At 34.2% G+C, this 25407-nt stretch overlaps 2 protein-coding genes across 2 annotated transcripts in view; both read left to right on the plus strand.

The window, feature by feature from the left end:
- Positions 1 to 11770, plus strand: part of LOC146158137 (protein furry homolog-like) — a 63783-nt gene extending 52013 nt beyond the window's left edge. Inside the window, 9 exon segments of the mRNA XM_083383806.1 lie at positions 510 to 594; positions 1292 to 1351; positions 4525 to 4697; positions 5820 to 5932; positions 7029 to 7145; positions 7921 to 8025; positions 8772 to 8992; positions 10365 to 10477; positions 11664 to 11770. Coding sequence (XP_083239932.1) covers positions 510 to 594; positions 1292 to 1351; positions 4525 to 4697; positions 5820 to 5932; positions 7029 to 7145; positions 7921 to 8025; positions 8772 to 8992; positions 10365 to 10477; positions 11664 to 11770 — 1094 coding nt within the window.
- Positions 11771 to 15096: 3326 nt separating this feature from the next.
- LOC146158138 (germ cell-less protein-like 1) lies at positions 15097 to 25300 on the plus strand. Its single transcript, XM_083384456.1, has 7 exons — positions 15097 to 15457; positions 16242 to 16409; positions 16872 to 17194; positions 17533 to 17647; positions 19091 to 19321; positions 22805 to 23012; positions 24108 to 25300. The coding sequence occupies exons 1-7, from the start codon at positions 15116 to 15118 to the stop codon at positions 24257 to 24259; spliced, it is 1539 nt and encodes a 512-aa protein (XP_083240582.1). The 5' UTR covers positions 15097 to 15115; the 3' UTR covers positions 24260 to 25300.
- Positions 25301 to 25407: the final 107 nt, after the last annotated feature.

A 25407-nucleotide genomic window follows, 5' to 3' on the forward strand; every position in this document is an offset into this window, starting at 1 on the left:
GATGCAACCTAGGAATTCCAGGGAGTCCCCAATGAAATTTGACAAAAAGTGTTTTTTTGAACAACCCCACTGTAGTGTACATACTATGCGCTTTGTTTTGAGAACAATAATTACTTAGCAAGAAAGGTCATTCTTTCCTAGCAAACGGTTTTAACTGCTGCGTTGGAGATAGCAGTAATTGTAAATATGAAGTCCAAACTCCAAGCAGCGTAACTGTCTTGAAGATGAGCAAGATGTTTGCTGTGCTCTGTCATCAACAGAGTCAAGAATTTCGAATCTCGTAGCCAAATTTCAGGAGCATGTATCTCATTAAAAATAAATTGCTAGGAACTATTTCGCCTGTTTTTGAGTTAAATTTTCATAGAAAATGTTTGTGTCCAAATTTAGAGCACGTGGTGAGCCACGAATCGCTATGAAATAGACATTTGGGCCACAGACCAAAAAGTTTGGGAACCACCCCTGGGCTAGAGGATCAATTCATGAACACACTTGTATTTATTTTTTTCTAGGTACATCGAGAGGCATTGAAAGCGTTTGTGCTTCAGGCAACCACCGAAGAAACCCAAGTACAAGCAAGTCGTCGCTATACGCAAGGTATGCTACTTTACCATGTGTGTTGCATGATATCTCAACACTATGTGTATGCTGGCTGAGCTAGTGGCTAGTTAAGGTTATAATTTATGTGTACGTGTATAGGCTGCTTTATAGTGAATATGTGTACGTGTGGTAGTTACTTGACTTCGATTTGTTGGCCAAAATTACTTGATTTGTTTAAAGTATTTTTGCTAAATTACTTAGCTTAGACTTAAGTCATTCTAGCTAATAAGTTGTGTTAATATCAGATGTTTTTATTAAATATTTTGCAATAAAACTGTGTTCATTATCATAAGTTGCACGTAAAATGTTCGCTTGCAATAGTTTGCGTTTATGTTACTTTTACTTGAATTATTGCTTATATAATATTCGAACGAGTTTACCAATTTTTGACTTGGACTTCAGTTTTTTTTTTGTTTTTTTTGACTTGGACTTGGGCAACTGATACCCTGGACTAGGATTACTTGTTGTTTTTTTGCAAAATATTTTATTTGGGCCTAAGATATTTTACAAATGACTTGACTTGGACTTAGTCATTTAAAATGACTTGTTTACAACACTGGTTGGCGTGTAATTTTGTTTTTGAATCGTGCAATTAAACGCTGCTTACACCAGGCAGCACTAAATTACGTTGCCAGTCATTTTTTTCTTCTACTTTTCTTCATGCCGGAACGATTAATTTAAGATTTTATTGCAGAGTAATCAAACAAAACAGCGGCGAAGAATTTCTCTGCCTTCCAGTTCAGCAAGAAACTAGGTGAGATTTGCAACATTTTTGTTATGCAAGGCTTTTTGCTTTCTAAGTTTCATGAGTTTTTTCTATAACCTGTATTTTTTTTGCTGCTAACTTAAAAACTAATTTTCAACTCTCATAAGGGGCAAAAATTTGCAAACGAATGTCAGCTAATTTTCGAAACGTCCAAAATTTGACCAACTTCTGTATGGGCTTTTATGTTCCTATCACGTCAACTAAAACCGCCAGTATGCTCAAAATGTCACCTCTTTTCCTAAAAACATGTCGCGGATTTTATAACTGACGGTTTTGTTTAAAAAAATATATTTTTTTGCAATACTGGATTCCTTGAATTTTAATATAAATACTTAAGACAGAATATTTCATAAAATCGACATTTCCTAATTTACAAACGTTTCGGCAATACCTCATGTCATCAGAGTAAAAATTCTAATCGTTTGTAAAAAACGAAATTTTGATTTATCGAATAATATGGATTCTTTGACGCATAATGGTTGGAGGTTGTAGTAAGACGTAATAAGAATGTCACAGCCCATACAGAAGTAGGTATCATTTTGAACGGTTCGAATAACTCTTTATTCATTTTCAACATCTTGAAGATGTGTGGATGTTGAAAATGAGTATAGAGTTATTCGAAACGTTCAAAATGATACCTACTTCTGTATGGATTCTTTGCTTTCTAGACAATTCCAGTTGACCTTATATCGCTATATATAGTGCGCATATTTCAGCCCGCTCTAAGGAAGTTTGAAAGGCCATTCATATACGATAGTATTCTATAATAAATGTCCCACTTTATAGTGATCATACATTTTTTTAGTTTTCGAACCACTAACATCAACAGCTGTTTTGTTCTTGAACCAGATTCGCAAAAATAAAGCGGCCATGAAAAAGTGCGTTTTCTTGGGCCTTGTGGTAAGAAGAAGCCCTGGCAAAAATTCACGTTTTTATTTTGCACACTCGTAATGCAAATACATTGAAGGGTTGCGAAACACCCATTATTTTCCACTAGTTATTTTTCCTCATTATTTTTCCACTAACTTAAGTCTTTACTTGGAACGTTGCACAAGTTTGTTAGCGTAATTTATAACAGTGGTTCTCAACCGGGGTCCACAAAAACTTCTAAATATACCTATATTAAATTAACTAACCCTTGGGCTTTGGATACATGCTTAAACACAATCTTGGTAACATTGTACCATGTCGTAAATCGCATTGAGTGTAACGTAACATTTCCATTGTGATGCAACAACAAATATATTGTAATTTGAAAGTCAGCATTACAACAGTTTTCCACCAGTGAGGTTTGAACTCACGACTCTTGGTTAACGAGGCCAGTTCACCCATTATTTTCCACTAGTTTTTTTCTGGCTGTTTTTTTATCATTTGACTTGCTCTTGGCTGCTATCACAAGCTCATTATTTGGTGAAGTCACTTAAAGTTCTTCTGTTAATTATTAATAACGTGAAACAAGTTGCTCGCCATTGAAAGCAGGGAAAGTGGAATCGTTGTTTCCTTTTTGGGATTTCTATCAGCTGAGTTCATTCGAAAAAAAGGGAAGTTTGACGTGAAAGCGATTACATGTTTAACTGCGGTACTAAAGCTTTTAAATAGGGAATCAAGTGGCACTATAAAAATACCAGTTGTATTGAATTATCGACAAGCTTTTGCACGGCAGAGCTTCATCAGGTCAAAGTAGAAATATTTGAAAATAAGTAGCAATTTCTATTTTGACCTGATGAAGCACGGTTGTGCGAAAGCTGAATTAAAAAACAACTTTTGAATAAGCAGCTAAAACCGTTGAATTAAAACTCGCGATTAAATATCATAAGAAACAAGAACAAAATCTTCTTCTGAAAACAAAGGACAGAAAGCCATTTATCATTTTTTTACCAGCAGAGAGTAAAATAAGATAAACCTGGTTTACTTTGGTTGCTTTGCGTCATTGTTTTATGTTTATCCGGGGAAGCTAGAGACAGTGTAAATCTCACTATATGGTGGGTGGGTCTGTTCTGAACATTGTTTTTCAAACAAACTTGCAATCTGTGACTGTAAGTATCTTTTACTTTTCATTTAGGGGATTACCCTTGTAAGCTTACTAACAAAAGGCAAAAATCGGCAAAAACTTTGATTTCTTTTCAAGTGAAATATTTGAAGTTTAGCAAATCGTGTTTTGATTTATTTGTATAATCCCAGGTTTAAGTTTCTTATTTGGTGCTTTAATTATTATCGTAAAACTGTATATTAGTGACATTGCTTGACATGTGCGCAGCTTAAATATTCAAAAAGGATTCTGTTTTATTACAAAGTATGCTATAAGTACTGTGGCTTTTAAGGGACGGATGTGAGTTGTTTCAATTTGTGAAGTCGTTTTAACTTTAAAGATAGATGAAACAGAAGAATAACAAAAACTAGACATTTTGTGTTTTTCTTAGATTTTATTTCTGTTTAAAATTACACATAAGAAAGCTGATGTTAATTTATCAAATACCATTTTATCTCATTTCTGCATTTTGGGCAGTTGTTTTTAGTATTTTTTTATCTTTTTGATTTTCTCATTCAAAATTCTATTTGTTGTTTAGGTATTTGCTTGTTGAAAGCATGGTGATATCATTTTTGATGGTTTATAAAAAGCACTTTTCCGTTGCCTGGTTGACTTGAGAGTGTAAATAATGTGCATTACAGGGTTTGCATTTCTTTCAATTTGACTGTAATTAGAATTGATTTGAATTTTTGAACAAAATTCCATTCCTATTAGAAACACCACGCTACGATTAGAACAGTGAAAAACAATGTCAAAATCGGAGAATTTTCCATTAACTTTTTCCAAATTTTTTCCCCACATTTATCCGCTCCACTGTGCAAATAAAACAACTAAAAAAAAAAATCCATCAAAATCGGAAAATTTTCCAAATATTTTTTTTACAAATTATTCGCGTCACTCTGCAAAATAAAACATACAACTTACCATCAATTTTTTTTCAAACTTGTTTTATTTTTAAGATTTGTCCGCTCTACACTGCAAATAAAACAACTAAAAAAATCCATTAAAATCGGAGAATTTCCCATCGAACTTTTTTTTATTTTTTTTAGATTTACCCGCTCTACAAATAAAGCAAATAAATAAAAAAAAACGAATATACTTCTGTAAATTTGTTTAAACCTTTGTTCTTTAGGTGGAACGGGCTAATAGACGCGATGGAGTTCGACAAAGACGGAAGTTCGCTCACTCAACTTTTCGTCGTCTTCCCATCTCTCTACCGCCTCCTGTGCCTAAGTTTTACCTCCATCAGCAAGAAAGGTTGCTCTGTCCTCGGCGCCAAACTATCAGCCATCTCAAGCCACTTCAATATCCTTTTTTGTAAAGTTTGAAGATGCTATAAAGTTGGGGCAAAGTCTAGCAAAAAATTATTTTAATCGTTTTTAATCTTTTCCAATTTTTTACCGAAAATTAAAGCAGTTCTACGTTTTTAACACATATCCAGGCATGTCAGATAATATCGGTCCGGAGACGATGCCAAATTAATATAGGAATTAAAGCTTAGATTTGCGATCCTAAACAGTGATTCTACTTTAAAAGGCAAAAAAATTATTCTGAAAAAAAATTACCATTGAATCATGTTTAACCACACCCATTTTGCTTGTCCGAGTATAGCAATGACGTCATTTTTTATCGTATCGTCATCTTTTCTGGCCAAAATATAGGGTATCGGTATCAAAATAAAAAAATGTAAAGTTTTGGGCATTCCTCAACAAACCATATTCAAAATGTAATGATTATTAAGGAAAGAAATTCTTCCTTAACCGTTTATGTGTTGTTCCTAGGTCAAGTCCAGACAAAAAACAGATAATTAAGAAATTAATTGAATCTGTTGCACAAAACCAATTTTAAATGTCATGATTTACTAATTGTAATGCTAATTTGGAAACTTTTCACTCCTCCTTAAATTCCTCCTTAACCTCTTTATATGTGCTCCCACGTTCGACGAATAAAATGTCAGGTATCAGGCATCTCCAAATATATCTTAATACAAAAAAGTATTTATTATCAACGATAAACAATTCCTTCTTAACCATTTATTCGTGGCGGAAAAAGTTGGGAAACACTTCTTCAAAGTAAAATTAACTCAAGATAATTAGGCAGAAAATCGAACCTGTTACGCAAATAAAGAATAAACCGTTTTTTCATGTCATGACAACTTTAGAAAGCTTTCACTGACCCCCTTAAAACGCTTCTAAAAATTATTCCTCCTTAACCGCTTATTTGCTGCTCCCACATTCGATGTTGGATGAAAAAAGTTGGGACTTCTTTCTACAGTAAAGTTAACCAAGTTGAGAAAAAACAGTTGATTAGGCGAAAAATGGAACCTACTACACAAATAAAACATTTTTGTAATACAAAGATTAATTAGTCATACTGCTCATTTAAACCATCGGATTCCTCCTTAACCGCTTAATTGCTTGTTCCCACATTCGATGTTGGATGATCTTCCGGAGCAACTTCTCTGTCCTCTCTGTCTCACAACTCCTCCTGCTCTGCTCCTCCTTAAGAGGGAGGTCGTACTCGGATTCAGCGACCTTCAGGTATCGTGCGCGTCCGATACATTGCACGATAACCGATATTAAAAACTCGCTAAAAAGCGATACCTCGTTATGAGACCAAAACAACTTTTCAATAAACAATAAAACTCAAAAGTTTGAAAACCTGAACAAAACCAGGATCAGACGTTTTTTTTAAAGGGATATTTATTTCGCTAGTTTAACTGAATAAGGTACTGACGATGGCATAAAGGCGAAATATATATTCCTTAAAAAAAAAAAGTCTGATCCTGGTTCCACTCTGGTTGTAAACTTGTTTTATTGTCAATATACGCGTCAGCAGAACAGCGATCGACAAGCAGAAACCTGCTGCCAATGGTTTGGGATTGCATTAAGATACGTCCTTCTTTGTGTATTCATAGTCATGTATGTTTATATATATATAATATATATCTTATTATGTTATATTATACTCCAATCAATTAGTTATGTTTATTATATTCTCTTTTGGAGCCATGAACCTATTTTATTAAAAGTGTTCGGGTACCTGTGTTTTCATATTTGGCGAACTTCGTTTGGACTTTTATGACATTTTATATATTTTTTGAGTTGTACAGTTATTCATAAATCTTCTGATTGTGTTTTATCAGCGAAAACATTGATATCGCACGTTTTTACATGTTCACGTATGGTTTTAGAGACAAAGCCACGTTTTTCTATTAATATTTCAACGTAGCGTTATTCACAGACAAAACTGGCCTGCGAATTACTATTTTTCCCTAGCGAATTCTTTGCACAATGCTAAGTTAAAGGTTTCTCCCTGCTAAGCGATTTTATGATTTTTTTAAGTTTTACCCTACACAAGGATAACACATAGCAACACGTAAAGTTAATCCCCTTAAAATATCCACTTTTGGTGTTTATTGACAAATCATTTTACTCGAACATAGTTTTTCAACCTTTCTCTAACTTTTATTCGACCCAAAGTAGAAAAATTTGAATTTATTACACTAAAACCAACATTGGAGAAAATTATCTTATACATGGTTCTATTGAAAAGGCACTATCATGCGAATTTCAAATACTTCTGTATCTCGTCTATCTATTGTTGAATATTTTTTCAACTTATTTTTTCACACAGGAACACGTTAAGTTCTTCTACTCGAAGCAGCAAGATGTTTTCTCCACGTTTCTTACCATTACATCGACAACAAATGGTTTGATAGAATCCAGCCACGAATCCAAACTGGAGCAAAAGGTTTGGGAAAAAGTGTTTCCTAATTTTTTTGCTCTGTTAGCTACTGTGTACAGTTTCGCAAAAAAAAGTTTTATAGCTTCGCAAAACTACTTAAACCATAACTTCGTAGTTCTCACCAAACCTCAAAAAAAATAAACCCAAATAAACAATCTGAAGTTTTAATGCCTTGTGGGGCTTTGGTGTAAATAATTTAAACCTTAAAATCAGTTAAGCTCCTTACCACTAAATGATCGACATATCATAGCACAATCACTTTTTTTCAGTTAAACACCCACGATGGAATACTGTTAGGTTTTTTTTTTCTTTTCTAAAAAAAAAATCATGAACGTTTTCCACAAAACAAACGTGAGCAATAAGATTTGGAAAATAAATTCTCAGCTGTCTTGTGATCATGCCTTAAAATGGATTTTACCCAAAACATTGGAAAATATATCATAGTTGTCCTTTTTTAACGTTGTACTTAAACGTTGAATTTTTTCTTGTTGTGGTTATAATGTGAAAAAAACTATAGATCGTGACTGAAGTATTAAACCGCGCTTTAAAGAAATGTATTCGACAATTTTCTACATTCGCATTAGTAATTATTCAGTGGCGTGAATAGTCATAAAAATCAGCCCCATAAAGAATAAATTCCACCATATTGCTTAAAAGAGTGCTCAAATACATCTTTTATATTTATTTCAGTTATTGCATTCTATTGGTTCGCATTCTGGGATTCGTATCCTACGCCTTTAATGATTATGATGATTAATGTAATATACTGGTTTTATTTCAGCAACTGGAGTTATGTCAGCAGCTTTACAGACTTCACTTCGAGCTTCTCGTCTTGTATCAGCAGTTTAACAAGCTCGTTACACTTGTGGCATCTGAAGACCTGCAGGTAAATTATCTTCGTAAAACCTTTTGGCCCAATTAGGTTGGTGTAGCCAAAAACTATCAATAATTTGATGTGGTAGGTTTCCAGTTAAATTTAAAAAAATCCTTACTAAACCCTTGTAAATGGAATCATAATATTGGCTCAGCGAATTAGGGAAATATAATTTTATTTTCATTTTTTCGCATAATAACTTTTCTTCTAAAACATGGCACAAACGTAAAACAAAATCTAAAATTTCTTCGTTTGTAGGATGTTTTTTTTTTCTGCCAAATTAAGTTTTACTGTGATGCTTAATTTTTGTGGAATTTATTTATTGTAAATTTATTTAGAAAAAGTTTCAATTTTGTTTGTAAAACGAAAAAATTTTAACTCGGGATATAAAATCAACAAAAAGGAAAACAAAATTAGAGCAAAATATGGGATACGAAATGTAATTATTTTGCAAAGATAAAGCAGAGTTTTTAAGGATTTTTTTTATTTTAAAAAGATAAAAGTACAATATCTGTTTAAAAGCAAAACAGTTCGCTCCTTTAAAAAAGGTAACCAATCAAGAACAAAACCTCGTATTTTGCGCAGATTCACTCGCCGTTTGCAGAGATGTTTTTATATGCCAAGTTAAGTCTAATTTTTATGCCAAAATTTTGTGCATTTTTTTTGGTATTTTACGTTTGTTTAGAAAACGTATAAATTCTAAAAAACAAAAAACAAAAATAAATAAAAAACGGAGAAAAACTTGGTATTTTGCGCAGAGTCACGTTTGGGCCAGCGACCTTCACTCGATTTACCGCAAGATGTCGTCCTACGAGTCGAAGGACTTTCCCACTCTTTGCTCCTCATTCTCCTCGGAGGAGCAGGAGCAGCTCCGAGCGAGCATCTCTTCTCTCACTCCTTCCGACGCGGAGCAGATCTTGGTGAAGTTGGTGAGAGGAAATGAAATTAAGAAAGCATTCAAGTACCTCCAATGCTTCAGGTATTTTTAGTGGTGTTTTCAATCAATGGTTTGTAGTTTATGACTAATTTAACTTTGTAAGCTTTTTAATATTTGCGGTCAAAGGTCACAGAGCACATGGTGCCTTGACATTGTAGTTGTTATTGATAGTTACTTGTAAGTGTTTGACGATCACTGATGCTTAACTTAACTTACACTGACGCTGTTTCTTTTAAATAACATTGTTTTATATGCATTCGAAAATTAAGCTGTGAATTCACTTGTTTAAGCCTTTGTGTTGTTAATAAAATTGCTGCATTTTGATAAAGACTTCTGTATCAGATCAGATCGATTTATTTTCATGAATTTTGCCTGAAATGCGTCAGGTAGTTTTATATGTGTGTTTCCAACCATGATTTGTAGTTTATGACTAACTTAATTGTGTAACCATTCTATGAGTTGTGGTATAACGGTCAGAGGGGCGCTGGACACAATAGGCCTTGGCACTGTAGTCCAGGGATGGCGAACCTTTTCATTGCGCGGGTCACAAACACGAACTTAATCCTTACAAAATGCTCAAGTTGGTCATATATTTTATTATATGCTAATTTTATGCGAAACTTTGCTTTTAGGTATTATTGTCTGGGCTGGTAATTCAATGGTTTTAGACGATTTCTAAATTCGGATTCCCACGATTATTAAGAATCTAAATATTTAACAAATGCTGCAGCATTTTTTTATGGGATTACAGGAGTTTAGCAGAAATTAATCTTTTCAGCATGGTTAACCAGGATTTAAAAAATTTTTAGTCTGCGAGCTCTTAAGTTCCCTCGCCCTTACAGGACAATTACTTTAAATGGGAGCAAATATTCTCTCCTTTCTTGATCAAATTCAGTGATTTATAAGTTCTAGTCATTTAAATAAGAAATATATTTCGTAAGTTGGTTTATTTTTTGAAGATATCCTGTTTAAGTCGTGTTAATAAAGTCAAAGCCCATTTGGTTGTGTGTTAATGCTATTTCTAATCATTGAAATTTGGGAACAATAGTTCTGTTATTTGATTATATTTAGTTTTTACCATTATTGGGAGCATCCCTAAAGTACCTGCGATGCTTCCGTTATACAAAACCCTATTCGTGTGTAACAATTCGAAATTGCGCATACCAAATATTTTGTGCGCTAAAGCTTACCCGTTGATTTTGAAACAAGTTGCTACAGGTTTTAAAAAACGTAAATTTACAACAATCGTTGAAAAAATTCCGGTATCGTTTTGGTCAAAAACAGTAATTCTTGTCGATCTGCAATTTCATTTCTAGCATGATGTTCTTCTCTCCATACAGCTATCTATACCAACTAGTATCTTAATTATTTGGTTTTTGAAAAAGATACTATTTTTGGCTTTAATTTTTCTAAGGTCGATGTGGCAGACGAATGATCTCGGACTTCACGACGACGGTTACTCGACCACTCTGACAAACCTTTGCTTTGTCGATTCAGTCAAAAGCAGGCAAAACGAGCAAAGCAAGGGTAAGATGTTCATCCTACTTGCACGTTTTCCATTTGTTAAATGCACTGAATTTTTTTTTTTACGAAAACTTGTCCATCGATCCCACAAGTTGTCTGTTTTCACCTAAAATATTTATTTCAACCTACCTAAATATTCTCCATTCTATTCCCATTTTTTTTTCTAAGGATTTGGCCTTTACTATTTGTTGTTGAAATGTGACATTTGTACCATGACTACTCAAATTTTCAATACAAAACATGTGTATTTATAGTTGTTCAATTGCAAAACAATGCAAAAAAAGAGGAAAAAAACTTTTGTTAGGGGAAGGATAATTTTTTTTTTTTTTAATTTCAGCCTAAATCTGAATTTTCAAATTGACGTAGCGCGGTCAGTACTGAACCAAACGTGCTCAGATTTGTTTTGTGGGGTTTTTAGACGCAACCTTACAATTCCAGGGGGCCCCCACTGAAATTAAAAAAAAAAAGAGTTTTTTTGAACAACCGTAATGTTCATCCTAATTTCACGTTTTCCATTTGTTAAATGCACTGAATTTTTTTTTAATTTTGAAAAACTTTTTTTCAATTTTTGAAAAACGTCCATCGGTCCCACAAGTTGTCTGTTTTCACCTAAAATATTTTTTTTAACCTACCTAAATTTTCTCCATATCTTTTCTCAGTGTTTTTTTTTAAGGTTTTGGCCTTTACTATTTCATCTAAGTATGTAAAATTAACTGCTGATTGTATTGCTTTGCAAGTTACCCTTTTAATCGTTTAACATAATATGATAGCGTTAGAAAGGCTCAGAAAACGTTATAGTCGGTACACGTTTGAACACAATTTAACACTAACACGAAAAACGAGATAAAATAAGCACAACATTTTACTTGGCTAATTAGCAATTGTATTAGTCTTAAAGCGGGATGGTTTTCGCTGGCCTCTCTGCCCAATATCACGGTTGTGTAAAAATGTCTGTTAATTTTTGCAGATTTATAAAATAACAATTGTCTCGGAAACTACTGATCAAAACATCTTGTTCAAATTTTCGGCATTTTTGTGTCCTGCGTATAATTCCGTATGTTTACTGCAAACATAAGCTAATGATCGAGTTTAAGGGCCTACTATAATATGTTCGCCTTTATCTGTGCAAAATCTGTCCCTGATATATCATCAAAAAATTGCATAAACATTATAAACCTCATTTCTACAGATTTCCAAGTAATAATTGGCTCCAAAGGCGCCGCCCAGAGCATCAGCGTCAAGCTAATGGAAGTGAACAGTCAGATCCAGCAATCTCTCCAGCACCTGTACAACTGAACCAGCAGTTGACCTTCAGCACTTGTACAACTAAACCAGCACTTGTACAACTAAACCAGCACTTGTACAACTGAACCATCACTTTTACAACTGAACCAGAAGCTACTCCAGCACTGGTACAATTGAACCAGCAGCTCAACTTCAGCACATGTACTACAACTGAACCAGCAGTTCACCTTCAGCACTTCTACAACTGAACCAGCACTTCTACAACTGAACCAGCACTCGTACAACTAAACCAGCACTTGTGCAACTGAACGAGCACCTGTACAACTGAACCAGCAGCTACTCCACAGCACTTGTACAACTGAACCAGCAGCTCAACTTCAGCACCTGAACAACTGAACCAGCAGCTTTAGCAGTTCTATGTGCAGTTCACGTTCCTGTAAGTCACGAAAAATAAAAAAATAAAACCTTATTAGCACAAATTCAAAACCGTACCGCACTGTCAGTCCGTTTTTTTAGTTTTTCACATTTACGTACAATGAACGCGTTCGGATAAAGCCTTTTTGGGAAACAGATTATAATTTACTGTTGGAAAGCTTTTGCACAACTATGCTTAATAAAGTGAAAGGGTCCATTTTTATTTTTTAGTGAGACATGGTATGAACCAAGATTTATTCAGAAGCTGTTTGCAAACCACATACCGTTTTTTCTAACATTTAAAAAAATTAAAAAAATAATCCAAAAATCTAGCCGCTTTTCAAAGACCATGAAAAGATTTCGCATTTTTTACGCCACTCAGTGTGAACAAACCAATCATGACGGTATGACGTGTTGTTTAATTTTCTTTTAATCGCCCTATTTTAAGTTTCATTTTACTAGAAGTGTTCACATTGCTTCACGTTTTTTGTCTTTATTTTCAGTGCGCAAAACCCAAAACCCGTTTTGGTGATCTCACTGTATTTTCTTCCGTGTTGGAGTTTTTGAGTAAATATCTTGCTGTTTAAAGGCAGCTTATATTTTAGTTACCTTAGCAATTTTGGTAATTGTGCGTTTTGGTTTGAAGTTAATTCCTGATTTTGTAATCCACATGAAGCATTTAAAACTAAATTGATAAGTTTGTCGAAAACTATACGAAGAGTTTGCTTTAATTATACCAAAAACACACTTTTTATTTTGCAACACACACTTGTTTTCTTCCTATTCGTACTAAACCTACTAAAGTGGTTATTTTATTTTTATCGCAGTTTGCGTGTCTTTTTTTTTATTTTTTCTGAAACGCCTATTGCTGACGTCATTTTTTCGGTTCTTATGTTTTATTTATTTACTGTAGCTTAGATAAATCGAATGGCATGTATTGGAATGTTCGAATTTGCAGTTGTCCCTTCATTTTGTATAATTAAGTTTTTTCTTCACTTTCTAATTGCCGATTCAGTATTTTTACTCTTTATACGTATTAAAACTTTTTGCGAAGCAACTTTGCGTGTTTTATGTCTTGCTATTCTTGAAAAAAAAAAATTATACAGTTTAATACATAAATTTATTTAGCTTAGATTTCTCCTCTAATTGCGCTATTGTAGTTTTACCCTAACATTTCTGCAGGAAAACTGAAAACCACAAAACTGAAACCATTAAGCTATACCTGTTGGTCCAGGTTTTTTTTTTCTGAATGGTAGTTCCGCTAAAAAAGGTTTGGCAACCAAAATCAGAAATATTGTACAGTACACATTTAATATAGCTGGGTAATGTTTCATTAATGCCCTATCCTAGTTACAACTTATTTTGTTAACATTTCGTATTAAAAGAGTAAGTTTATGGCAGTTTTTAACTAAGAAATAAACTGTAAAGGTAGATCTAAAACAGTTTTGAAACCTTGAAGGCCCGTTTACACTTCAGCTGCACTGAGCTGAGCAAAGCATAATTTGCATTTAAATTCTATTGTGGCGAGCGTTTCACGCTTTGCTAAACCAAGCCCAGTGCAGCTATAGAGAAACGTTACGTTTTGTCGCGATTTTTACGCCCAGCGCAGCTCACTGCAGCTGTAGTGAAAACAATTTTACGCCCAGTGCAGCTGTAGTGTAAACGGGCCTTAATAGTCCCAAAAAACATTAGACCCAAAATGGCGGATTTCGTTTTCCAATGGGTGTATGAGGTAACCAAGTTCTGTTTATTTTGAGCAGCGGAACTAAAAATAACAGCAAAGTCAAAACAGCTGTTATGTTCGTAATGCAAAGCTTAGTTTGTTCGTTTCTTATCTAATGATACTAAAAAATCGGTAGAAGAGGTTTCATCTTTTGGCAAAAAATTCAGCAATGTATTATGCGGAAATTGACACTAGGCTGCTGACAGAAGATAAATAGTTTACGGCGCTGGCCGCTAGTCTAGATAGAATCTTACCATTTTTTACAATAACAAAACAGGTTGTCAAAATTTGAATTTCAAGTAAGAAATAAATATGGGAGAATAAATATAATAATAAAACTTCAGCCACCCTACCCCTAATAATGTTTGAAATAAACCCCGGATGAAAATGTGGTAGCATTCTAAATCAACGCCGAGTTAACCAGTAAAAATAAAATAATTTTATTGCAAATCATTTTTGGACACAAAATAAAACAATTTCTGTTGAATAAAATATGACAATATTGAAGTCATGCAGTAAGTCACAACTCACAATCAACACGTATAGAATATGAAAAGTATTTTATTGTGCAAATTACAAAAAATTATTATATGAGTTCTGAAGGGCAATACTAGCATATATATAAGATTTAAAAATCATTTTTTGAGCTTCGATTAATATTTTGCTCTTGTATTTTCATGTTGTCTTACTGATATGTTTTCGACTTACAACAGATTTATTTTAAATTTTCTTGAAATGTGCAGTTGCAGCTAAGTATTCAACTGCGCAGCTTTTAGGCACAAACTATCTTAACTGGCCGATAGATAGAATGCTTCGAACTTTATAATAATACCTTTCAGGAAATTAAATCTTAAAAATATTACAAAATTGTCCGAAATAGATGTGATATCAAGTTACACACCTTGTGCAATGTTTAGAAAATTTTGGTGCATTTTGTATGTTTTAGGTGTGCAGGTGTGTTTTGTTAAAACAACGTGTGGGTCCATGTGGCATACTGTCTACTTTCCACAGTGGCACACATAGTGTTTTGCCCTGTTCTGAGAAAGTTCTCAAGTTGCTCTTATTAAAACAGGGATTAAATCATAAAAATGAAATAATTTTATTAATATTATGATGTTACCCAAATTAAACTTTTCCATATGCTTCAACCTGCACCTTAACTAGAAAACCGTTATTTTTTGCAATTGTACAAAGACGGTAAAAAAATATCTTCAAAATTCTCCTTTTTTCAGACAAAATTTTTTAGCCACCAGTTTGTAATGGGTAACTTCTTAACGACGGCACAGCAGCCAGGTTTAAACAACGTCGAAAGAAGCAACGTCATCGTTCCAAACTCGCGCAAACGAAGATGGAGCGAAGAGGATTCAAGTGACGATGACGACAGCCACTCTTTTGAGCGAACTTCGAGGCGCAAAACTAAGCTAAAGAAGCCCAAAACTACATCGCAGTACATCTACAACCAGCTGTTCGAAAAGGGTGAAAACAGCGACGTCAAAATCTGTGCTTTCAATTATGAGTGGAAGCTTCATAAGATCTATTTGCGACAGGCGAATTATTTTGCTGGCATGTTTCAATCGGGATGGAAAGAATCTTCGATGGAGGTAAAAAGCGAAACATAAATCTGTAATTTATAAATAACTCCAATATAATTTTGACAGCTGCATACAAAGTCATATAGGTGAAGCATTTTATTTTGTAAACAAATCTCACAGTAATATTTAAAGTGTTAAACAAAAATTATGTACATAGCTTCTTTAATTAACGGCAGTATATATTTTGCTGTATGAAAAAATATCATCGTCTTTTTTTGTCAATCAAATTGAAAAAAATTATGAATGTTTATGCAAATTCTTGCTGCTTAGCTTACATCTCATATAGTTCTTGTGTTGACATTGCATTATATTTGGTTATTTTTCTAAAGCTGTGTATATATATTGGAGCATAATGGTTGGAGGTTGTAGTAAGACGTAATAAGAATATCAAAGCCCATACAGAAGTAGGTATCATTTTGGACGTTTTGAATAACTCTTTATTCATTTTCAACATCGATGTCTGTATGGGCTTTGATATTATTATTATGTGTGTATATAAAATTGCTTTTTGAAGCTAAATCAGCTACAACTTTAAACAGTTAAAAACAACCTGCTTTAAAAAGCAATAAAAGAAAAAAGTTGTGAAATTGATTTACATGAGCTAAGCTGACTATTTAATACAAATGCAAACCTTTGCACTAAACTTTACTTTATGAAGATTTATAATTCATTATAGACTGATATTTTCCATTTTCCTGCATGGAATGTTTTTTTAATTTTATATCGTTAACAATTTTTATTACTGTCACATTCATTACTCCCATTTATATAAAAAATAAATTTATTTTTGTAGATGATAGATCTTCAAATTCCCGACCAAAACGTGACAAAAGAATCCCTGAACACAGCTCTTGGTTCTCTGTATTCAGATGATGTTGAGATTTTTCCCGATACTGTTGTTTCTGTTCTTGCTGCTGCTTCGCTGATACAACTGGAAGGTTTAATGGAGCATTGTTCCGAGGTTAATCAACTGCTGTTGAAACTTTTACATCTATGTACATACTCAATGAAACATATGTACACACATATGTGTGTTAACAACTGGAATCTAGCCCTTCTGAAGCTGCTTTTTGACCAGCGATTACGGCTTACATAACATTAGTATACCGAAAGCCATTGCAGACTCACCGAATCTGTCGATCAATGATGCAATCAGAGCAGGCTAGAAGTTACTTAGCTCAGTTGGTAAAGTGACAGTCCCGGCTTCAGTTATTTTTCTTGCAAAAAATTAAAACCTGTTTTATTCCTTGATTGTTAAAATGAGATTTATTTTGTACGAGAAATGTAACGCATTTAGTGTTTTTTACATTTCTGATTATCTTTATTGGTTAACTTATTTGGTTTTACTGACAAGTGGTTTAATGATTCAAATAGGAAAAAAAACGTTCCATACAGTTTTTAATTATCACTTCTTTTTTTTTAGGTAATGAAAGAACACGTGTCCTCCCAGAACGTTTGCAACTACTACTTAAACGCTCGTATGTACGGCCAATCGAAAGTAGAAAGGGTCTGCATCAAGTGGCTAAGAAACAATCTTATGCTGGAAGGAAAAAACTCTGCTTTTCTGTCGCAAATTGAACCTGATTTGATGTCGAGTATTATAGCCTCTAAGAAGCTTGCCGTACTCCAGGTCGAAATGGACATTTACTCGCTCCTTAAAAAGTGGACATTTCTAAGGTTGAAAGTTAATCCTGCGGTAGAAGACAAAAATTTGCCGGTCGAAGCTTCGAAATACTTTCCACAAAGGTAAAATGAATGTTTCTTGCACTTATTCCTTGTTTTTTTTATATTTTTGTGCATTTTTAGGTATGACTTAATTTGAAATTTGCAAGCATTTGTGTATTATTTTAAACATACACACACAACCCAGAGGTTTTTAAAGCATTTTTGCAGTTTAATTTTATCTCTTTTTTAATTTTTTTTTTAGTAGTTTATTCATTTTTAGTAATTTGTGCCTTTCATTTTATTCTTTTTACCATGATAAGGTAAAAATGTAAAATATAAATTTTGACGCTACTTAACTCATATATAAAACTGTGTTGGTTTTACATACATAAAAATTTAATTTACTCTTTTTTCGTCAGATACAAAGAAACCGGCAAAGTATTTTTGGAGAGTTCCGATGGCAGCCAGTTCTTATCGTCTTTTAAAGCTGTGAGGTTATGCAATATTATCGGCGAGTTTGGATGTTGTCTGGAGGTAAATTTGTGATATTTTAGTTTTTCTAACTTTTTTTGCCGTCAACCAAATTCTAACCAAAAATGTAACAGCAAAATTTGGAGCATAATGGTTGAAGGTTGTATTAAGAGTAAGAATTCAAAGCCCATACGGAATCATAGGTTAATCTTCTGTTTGGACTTTGACATTCTTACTATGTCATATAAAACTTTTTGTAACTTCAGAAAATAGAATATTTGTATTGCCAATCGGCAAGTATTTTTGACTTAAATTCGCACTACAAATTACAAATTAATAACATGGAGACATTTACATATAGTTTGTCGCGTGTTAAGGGCGATTGTAAAATAACTCTATTGTTGTTTTGTTAAAAGTGTGCCGTGAAATATTTAAAAAAATTGTACTGTGCCTTGAGCCAAAAAGTTTGGAAACTACTGGTTTACAAAGTTTTTGAACACATTTTTTAGTTACTGTAATTTTCTCACTATTAAATTGCCTATTTCCAAATTAGTGGTGTCAGTCAGTGCTTTGTGGTTCAAACTATTGTTCTGCGGCTTAGCTCATTAGGACAATCATATGGTCTAATGGGAAAGATTAAGTACCTAATTAGGTCAATTAATATCCTGCTGGAGGCGAAATGTCTATTTGGGATAACTCCATTCAAACAAGAAGGTTTTTTTTCTTCATTTAGCTTAGCATGTTGCCTGAAAAAGCCAGCCCTTTTTAAACCTATGTAATAAACGCTCTTTATGTATTACTGCAATGTAATCTGGTAAATGGGAAATGTTTTTTTGATCACCTTATATTTTAGGGTATTTATATGAAATTATTTTTTTTATAAGTGATGTTTCAATATATTTTACTCACGCCATTAACTAACGATGTTTATTTATTCAAATATTTTTGGGTGTGAAATTCATTATCAAGCTAAATAACATACCCGCGTGTAGTACCTAAATTATATATATATTTTTTTTATCTCAACTAGTCTAGAAATTGTTTTTAATTGCCCGAATTTCTGACAGGGCATTGGAATGCTCGAGAATTCGACCAACTTAACAATTAATGTGCAAAATTAATTCCTGTAGCACCCTTATAATTCACCAAGAATGTTTAAACATTCCTATAGTCCATGGAACCCCCAAGTATGTTTTTATATTAAACAGAAATTCTAATTTTTGCCCATTTTAATGAAAAATTTTTAGCCCGAAGGCGCTATCAAAAAATTATAAAAGTGAATGGTTTATTTTAGTAAGAACATGCAACAGTGCAAAAGCTATTATATAAGAGCTCCATTTTGTAATTAATGAGCAATTTTTGGTTGCAATTAATGGATGAAGGTGCTATATTAATTCAGCATTATATCAAACAAGCAATTCTATCACTTGAAATTAGGCATTGGGTATCAGATTAAGACACAATATTATCGAACATCACTAACTTCCCCTATATTCCTTTTGGCAGCTTGAACGAGATGGTGTGATGCCGCCATCGTGGCTAATGCCTCTTTTTCGCGAGCGCTGGTTGACAATGCTACGGGTGGAACAGGGAGTCGACAACGGACCTTCGCAGGACGCTACGCTTGACTGCACAAGCTTGCGATGTGGTCGCATACTCAGCCAAGACTCAGACCATTGTTGGAGATGGAACGGCTACAACTTTGGGATCGACCTACTGGTCACATACAACTCACAGGTAAAGGAGGTTTTTTATTATGCATTGTTTAACATTAGACAAAACTCGGTTGTACCATCAGTACTGTAAACACTGGATCTAAATCGATACTCTATTCCTAGTGCTTATTTAGGTATTGATACTAGCTTAGTATTACTGCTGTCTATTATTTAAAAAAGCATGATTTATGTGATATATTAGGTCAGGGGTGGCCAACCAGTCAGCGACCAACAGCCTAACACCTTAGGTAAAGGTGTTTTTTTATTGTGTATTGTTTAACATGGACAAAAACTCGGTCGTAGTTAGGGATGCTCAAAGTAGAATATCGAATCCTTGGATTCGAATCCAGATGAGATTCGAATCCAATTCTGCCGTTTATTTCGGGTAATTGGAACCGATATAATTTAACGTTTTACCGCCGACCGTCGCGCCTAATTGTACAAACGCGTGTGGTAAGTTGGCCTGTCGCTGCGGCGACCAATTTATAGTGCTTGCTTCAAATGTAACCTGGTAGTGCAGTGTCAGCGTTTTTTGGGCGACCAATTACCGCGTCTCGCGATAACGTTCGTCTAATAATTAAGTGTCAATCAAGCGTTATTGGGCGAGAGGCTAACATGTAATGTCTGGTGTGGAGTTCGCAAATTCCCTAAATGTGTTAAGTTGCAAAAGTAATATTAGGTTGCAAAACGTGCTGGCCGCCCACAAAATGCGCTATGGGGTTACTTAAGGTCAACTTTAGGCCAATATTCAGCGAAGTTATGCAGTTATGCACAACGTAATTGTCAAGAATTCGTTATATCAATAGTAACTTTGTATTCTTTGCAGTACACCATTTGACTAGTCAAAAAAGAAGCACTAAGAAGACTCAACAATACTTTCAAAAACAGGACCGAATTGCTTAAGACTTCTGTGTGCAGTGTTGCATTGTACTGACTATTGGCAAAAAGTTTTGGCAACAACCTGGACAGTTTAAATATTACAGTTTACAGAACGGCTTCAGATGACAGTTGTTAAGAATGCTAAACATATGGGAGATTTTTTTATAATGTACACATGTTAGCAAATTGTTTGGGCGATTTATTGCTGTGATTGTGGGCCCTGTAGGGTAGATTAAGATTAATCCCTTCCCCAAACAAAATTGAGGATAAATAATTTAATAAAAATATACTAGGATTCGCTATTCTGGATTCGTTATTCTAGATTCGAAACCTATTATTCTAGAATACCTTGGGATTCTACTTTGAACATCCCTAGTCGTAGTATGACGGCTGTAAATATTGGATCAAATCGATTTCTGATTCCTAGTGCTAATATCAGTACACTTGTTGGATACTAGCTTGGTATTAGTGCTGGCTATTATTTAGAAAAAAAAGCCATGAAAGATGTGGTGATTGTGGTGTATTACAGTGGTTCTCAACCGCCGGTCCGTGTCAATTTTTCTGCCGGTCCGCAAATATATTAAAATTTGATATCTCAATTGCAAAATTCTAGATGTTGAAGGCTTATCCATCAAATTTAACTTCGTCAGCTCCGTAATTTGCAGCATTGTGACGTAAATAGAGTTAATGGTATTCTTCGGACTTCATTCTACGTCACAATGCTGCAACTGTTTAGGTCTTAAACTTTAAGACCAGTTGTATGTGAAAGCTAAGTGTTTAAGTTGCATACTATTGCATAATTAAATTTTGGGTTTATTTTGATTCTTGAAGGTCCACCGGTCCGCAAAATTTGTTTTAAATTTTACCGGTCTGTATGCTAAAAAGGTTGAGAAACACTACTGTATTAGATCGATTTATCTGTTAGTCTCCTAAAGACGACCGCATTGTACTATGATACTCCAGCAGTTTTCTACATTTGTAATTACACAGCAAGCAACTACCAGTTAGCACTTTGTTATGATATAGTTAAAGGCTTTAAAAATCTTCTGTCACCAAAGCAAAAGCTTTAAAAAAGCGTGACAACACTATTTTTTCTCATTATATTGTCCGTTATTGCTCGCATATCTCGCTGTAAATTGGTATAATTAAATTTAGTCTGAAATATTTGCCTATATTCTACTATGATAATAGATGCACTAAAAGGTATTTACATACTATGTTCATTTAATTTAGATGAGGGGTGTCCAACTCAAACATGCCGGCGTGCCAATTTTTATCTTATAACTTCTTCACGTGCCAACAAATAATAAAACGTTTATTTGCACTTAAAAAAACATTTGTTTATTTGATCAAGAAAACCATTCATAATGGACCCAAACTGCTTCTTTGCTTGGCCATTTTTTGCACACTACTGCGTTTAAGTGTCCGTCGGTGAGCTGACTTTTGCTTTTTGTTTCTTCACACCAAACTTTATAGTTATGCCAATACTAACCTCCACTCCAATATAATGTTATAGTATTGTAAGTAATTGTTAGTTGTCGAGATTGCAGCGATTGTTTTATATTGTGAATAAACAATGGCAATTTAATGTATAAAAAATTTAGTATTTTGTGTCAATTGGCTATATACCAAATTTAGTATTATTTAAGCACTGGCTAAATATCAAATTTGGTAGTTTTTTTTAGGGGGAGGGGGGGCTTGCGTGCCATTTGTTGTGGTCGCGTGCTACATTTGGCACGCGTGCCGCTTGTTGGACACCCCTGATTTAGATTATTCCCGTATACCAGGTATATGTAAATATGGGTCAGACACCTATTGGCAAAAACATAAAAAAATCGGTTTTCGCGATCTGTCTAAAAACTAATATAAGCTGCTCTGTAATATGTATAGTCATTTTGAAAATGACATAATACCGTTATAATGTGATACCGGTCAATCTCTAATACGTTTAGGAATTTTGGAAATCACGTTACACTTTTAATGTGATACAAGCGCCTAAATATATATCCGATAAATAAACGGATAATATTTTCTCATAGCGATATATTGGTTTCGGTAAATTTGGTCTGATATATTTTCCTATAGGAATAGATTAACTAAAAGACCTTGGCACGATATGTAAAATTAATATAAATTATTTTGGATTGCAGGTAAACTACAAAATGTGTCAGTTGTAGAGATTGACCGATTAATCGGTTTACCGATAATATCGGCCGATATTTGGCTTCTATCGATATATCGGTATCGGTAAATGTGGGTAGATACTTTAATATGATATAATTTTTCCTGTACAACAAACAACTTACCCTTTATTTGTTGAAAAAATAATTGGCGCCAAGGTTAATATGCAAAAAAATAGTTTAACAATTAATAAAGTTATATAAACTAAAACGTTATTTGGATTTTATTTTCAATTAAAAAGTTTTGAACATTTCCCAGGTTTATAAAAAAAGCGGTATCCGGTATCGGTTGAAAAGTTGTAAAAAATCGGGTATCGGTCCAAAAAATTTTTATCGGTCGATCTCTAGTCAGTTGACAAAAAACATAAAAAATCGTTTATCGGTATCGATCGACCTCTATTCTTATAAGCGTTTTGGAAATAACTTAATACCGTAATTTGATACAGGCGCCGAAATACATGATGTTGAAGCGGAACATCCAATCGCAGAGACGTCGGGCTTCGGTTGGTCTCACCCCAGTAAGAACGGTAATCTACCACATCAAGGTATTCTCGCTCAATAAGAAAGGAAAGGTCATTGCCAAGTTTTCTTCCGGGCCAAATTTCCTCTCCCTTGAAAAAGACGACGAGCGAATTGTTCTCAACTTGGACAAAGGTCGGTAGAGATTTTGTATTTTTCGTAATTTGTCCAATTTGTTTAAAAAGATTACTATGTCTCTCTACTCTTTAGTATGGGAGCGTTTTAGTTGGTTAATTTTCTTGGTTAAAATTTATTTTTTTAAATAGTTTTGTGCCCAAATCTCTATTTTACTGTGAATCTTTGTTGTTATTTTGTTTGTACAGTTTAGACAGAAAATACACTTAGGTTGGGTAAATGTTGGAAGATGGAACAGCATACCTTCAGTTAAAATTACAAAATCTCGCAAAAAATACAAATCAAGCCAAACTTGCTAAAACCGTATTTTTGCGATTTGTTTCAAACAAGTACCAATTATGGATTCCCGATAATATCGGATCGGAGCCGATACCCGATGCCAAGTGGTAGTATCGGTACTCGTCCGATAATATCGGATCGTAGCCGATACCCGGTGCCAAGTAGTAGTATCGGTACTTGTCCGATAATATCGGATCGTAGCCGATACCCGATGCCAAGTGTTAGTATCGGTACTCGTCCGATAATATCGGATCGTAGCCGATACCCGATGCCAAGTGGTAGTATCGGTACTCGTCCGATAATATCGGATCGTAGCCGATACCCGATGCCAAGTGGTAGTATCGGTACTCGTCCGATAATATCGGATCGTAGCCGATACCCGGTGCCAAATGGTAGCATCGGTACTCGTCCGATACTGAGGTGGTATCGGTGCCGATCCGATACCAAATTGATTTTTGCATTACAGCTACGATTTGCGATACAACGCATTAATTCCACCTTGAGTTGAAAGGTAAATGATTTAAACAATAGAAACTTTTTCACGCCGAAGCAAGCTGGGCCAAATAACCTGAAAAAACTACCTGGAAGCTTACATTATTTGTTTTGCTTTTTTTAAGCATCGTAATGACGTCATTTGGTATCGATTCGCGATACGCTTTGTCCAAAATATCGGGTATCGTTATCGTAACAAAATGTCAAGTGTAGAAAATCCCTAGTACCAATGCTACGTAATCAACTAAATTGTCGTACATCCCTGGTAAGCGAGGGCCAGGGCTGTTCAGGTAAAAATGTAACACTCTTTTTTTTTCTTTTCAGCCGATAAACTGGTTTTCCCTTTGATGGTGGCGGCCACGTTTAAAACGGTTTCGCCGAGAGATATGGGCAAAGTGTCCTACAACATCCCACCGATGTTAGAACCACCCCAGATTATCGCACAAGAAGAAGAACTACCGAATTCCTCAACGTGAAATTCGAGTAAATTCTAACTCTTGACTCGATTTACTCATAAACAAGTGCTTCTCGAACTAATTTTTCGCAGTGATTGAAATGCTAAGCGTAAATGTATCCGCGATCTGATTCCCTTTGCCGAACTTTTTTAAGGGCTAAAATTTGACAAAACGCGAATAAAACAATATCTCAGATTAGTTCGATTGCTAATTATTACGAGCAATGTCTTCAAATTGCTTCTGCAACTTTCTCTGTAGGGAAATAATGCTAAGAACTAATCTTAACAAATCGAAATATGTCAAACGGTCAATATAACTTTGGTTGAAAAGTACTAGTTCAATTGTACGTCATGCCTAGCTTCTTCATGTAATTTATAAAGATTATGGCATTTGTATTTTTTGTTTTTCTTGCTTAAACAGATAATACTCAGTGTTCAGCTGTATTTTTCTCCTGTCGCAAAGGTCTTTAATTATTCAGCTTTATGTTAAACCAGTCCTCAATTTTTTAAGATGAGTTAAATATTCAGCAACCAACTTTTGGAAGGTGATGTTTGCTAACCTCGTACTTGGAGAGTTGTGTAAATGTTTTTTCTTGACCAATTTTTTGTTCTTTCATTTCCGTTTGTCCTCTATTTCTAAAATTTCTTTCTAATATTCAGTTCTTTGTTATATTCAGTAGTTTGTTTGACAGAAAAAGCCCTCAGAAACACGAAATAATGTTTTTTGACAGTTTTGATAAAAAATACGCCCAAAAAATTGTTTTTTTTGTTTAAATAACCAGTATGTCTACTATTTCAAATGCCTTTTTCGATTCTTGTATTCAAGCCTTCAAAACGTCATTTTGCAACTTTGTATTTATAAGTTTTGTGAAGTTAAGGCAAAATACGCGTTCAACCACTGAGTTACTTTTTACAGTTTCCTGTACACTTAAGAGATATTTTTTTTATTTGTGCTCAATGTAAGCGGATAATAGAGCGCTGTGCATTTTTGTAGTTGAACGACCGACGTGAATCCACCGTGCTTCTTTAATTCTTCGTTTACTTCAGTTTTAATAAACTTGTAAGAGAACTTTGTGCCATTGAAATTGGCAGACACCTCACTTTTTGCTGTTTCAAACCTTTACGCAACTCGAAATAGTACAGGAACCGCAGACCGAAAAAAAAGAATGG

This window comes from Ascidiella aspersa, chromosome 3 (assembly GCF_963924565.1).
Source record: "Ascidiella aspersa chromosome 3, kaAscAspe10.2, whole genome shotgun sequence".
Classification (NCBI taxonomy): Eukaryota; Metazoa; Chordata; class Ascidiacea; order Phlebobranchia; family Ascidiidae; genus Ascidiella; species Ascidiella aspersa.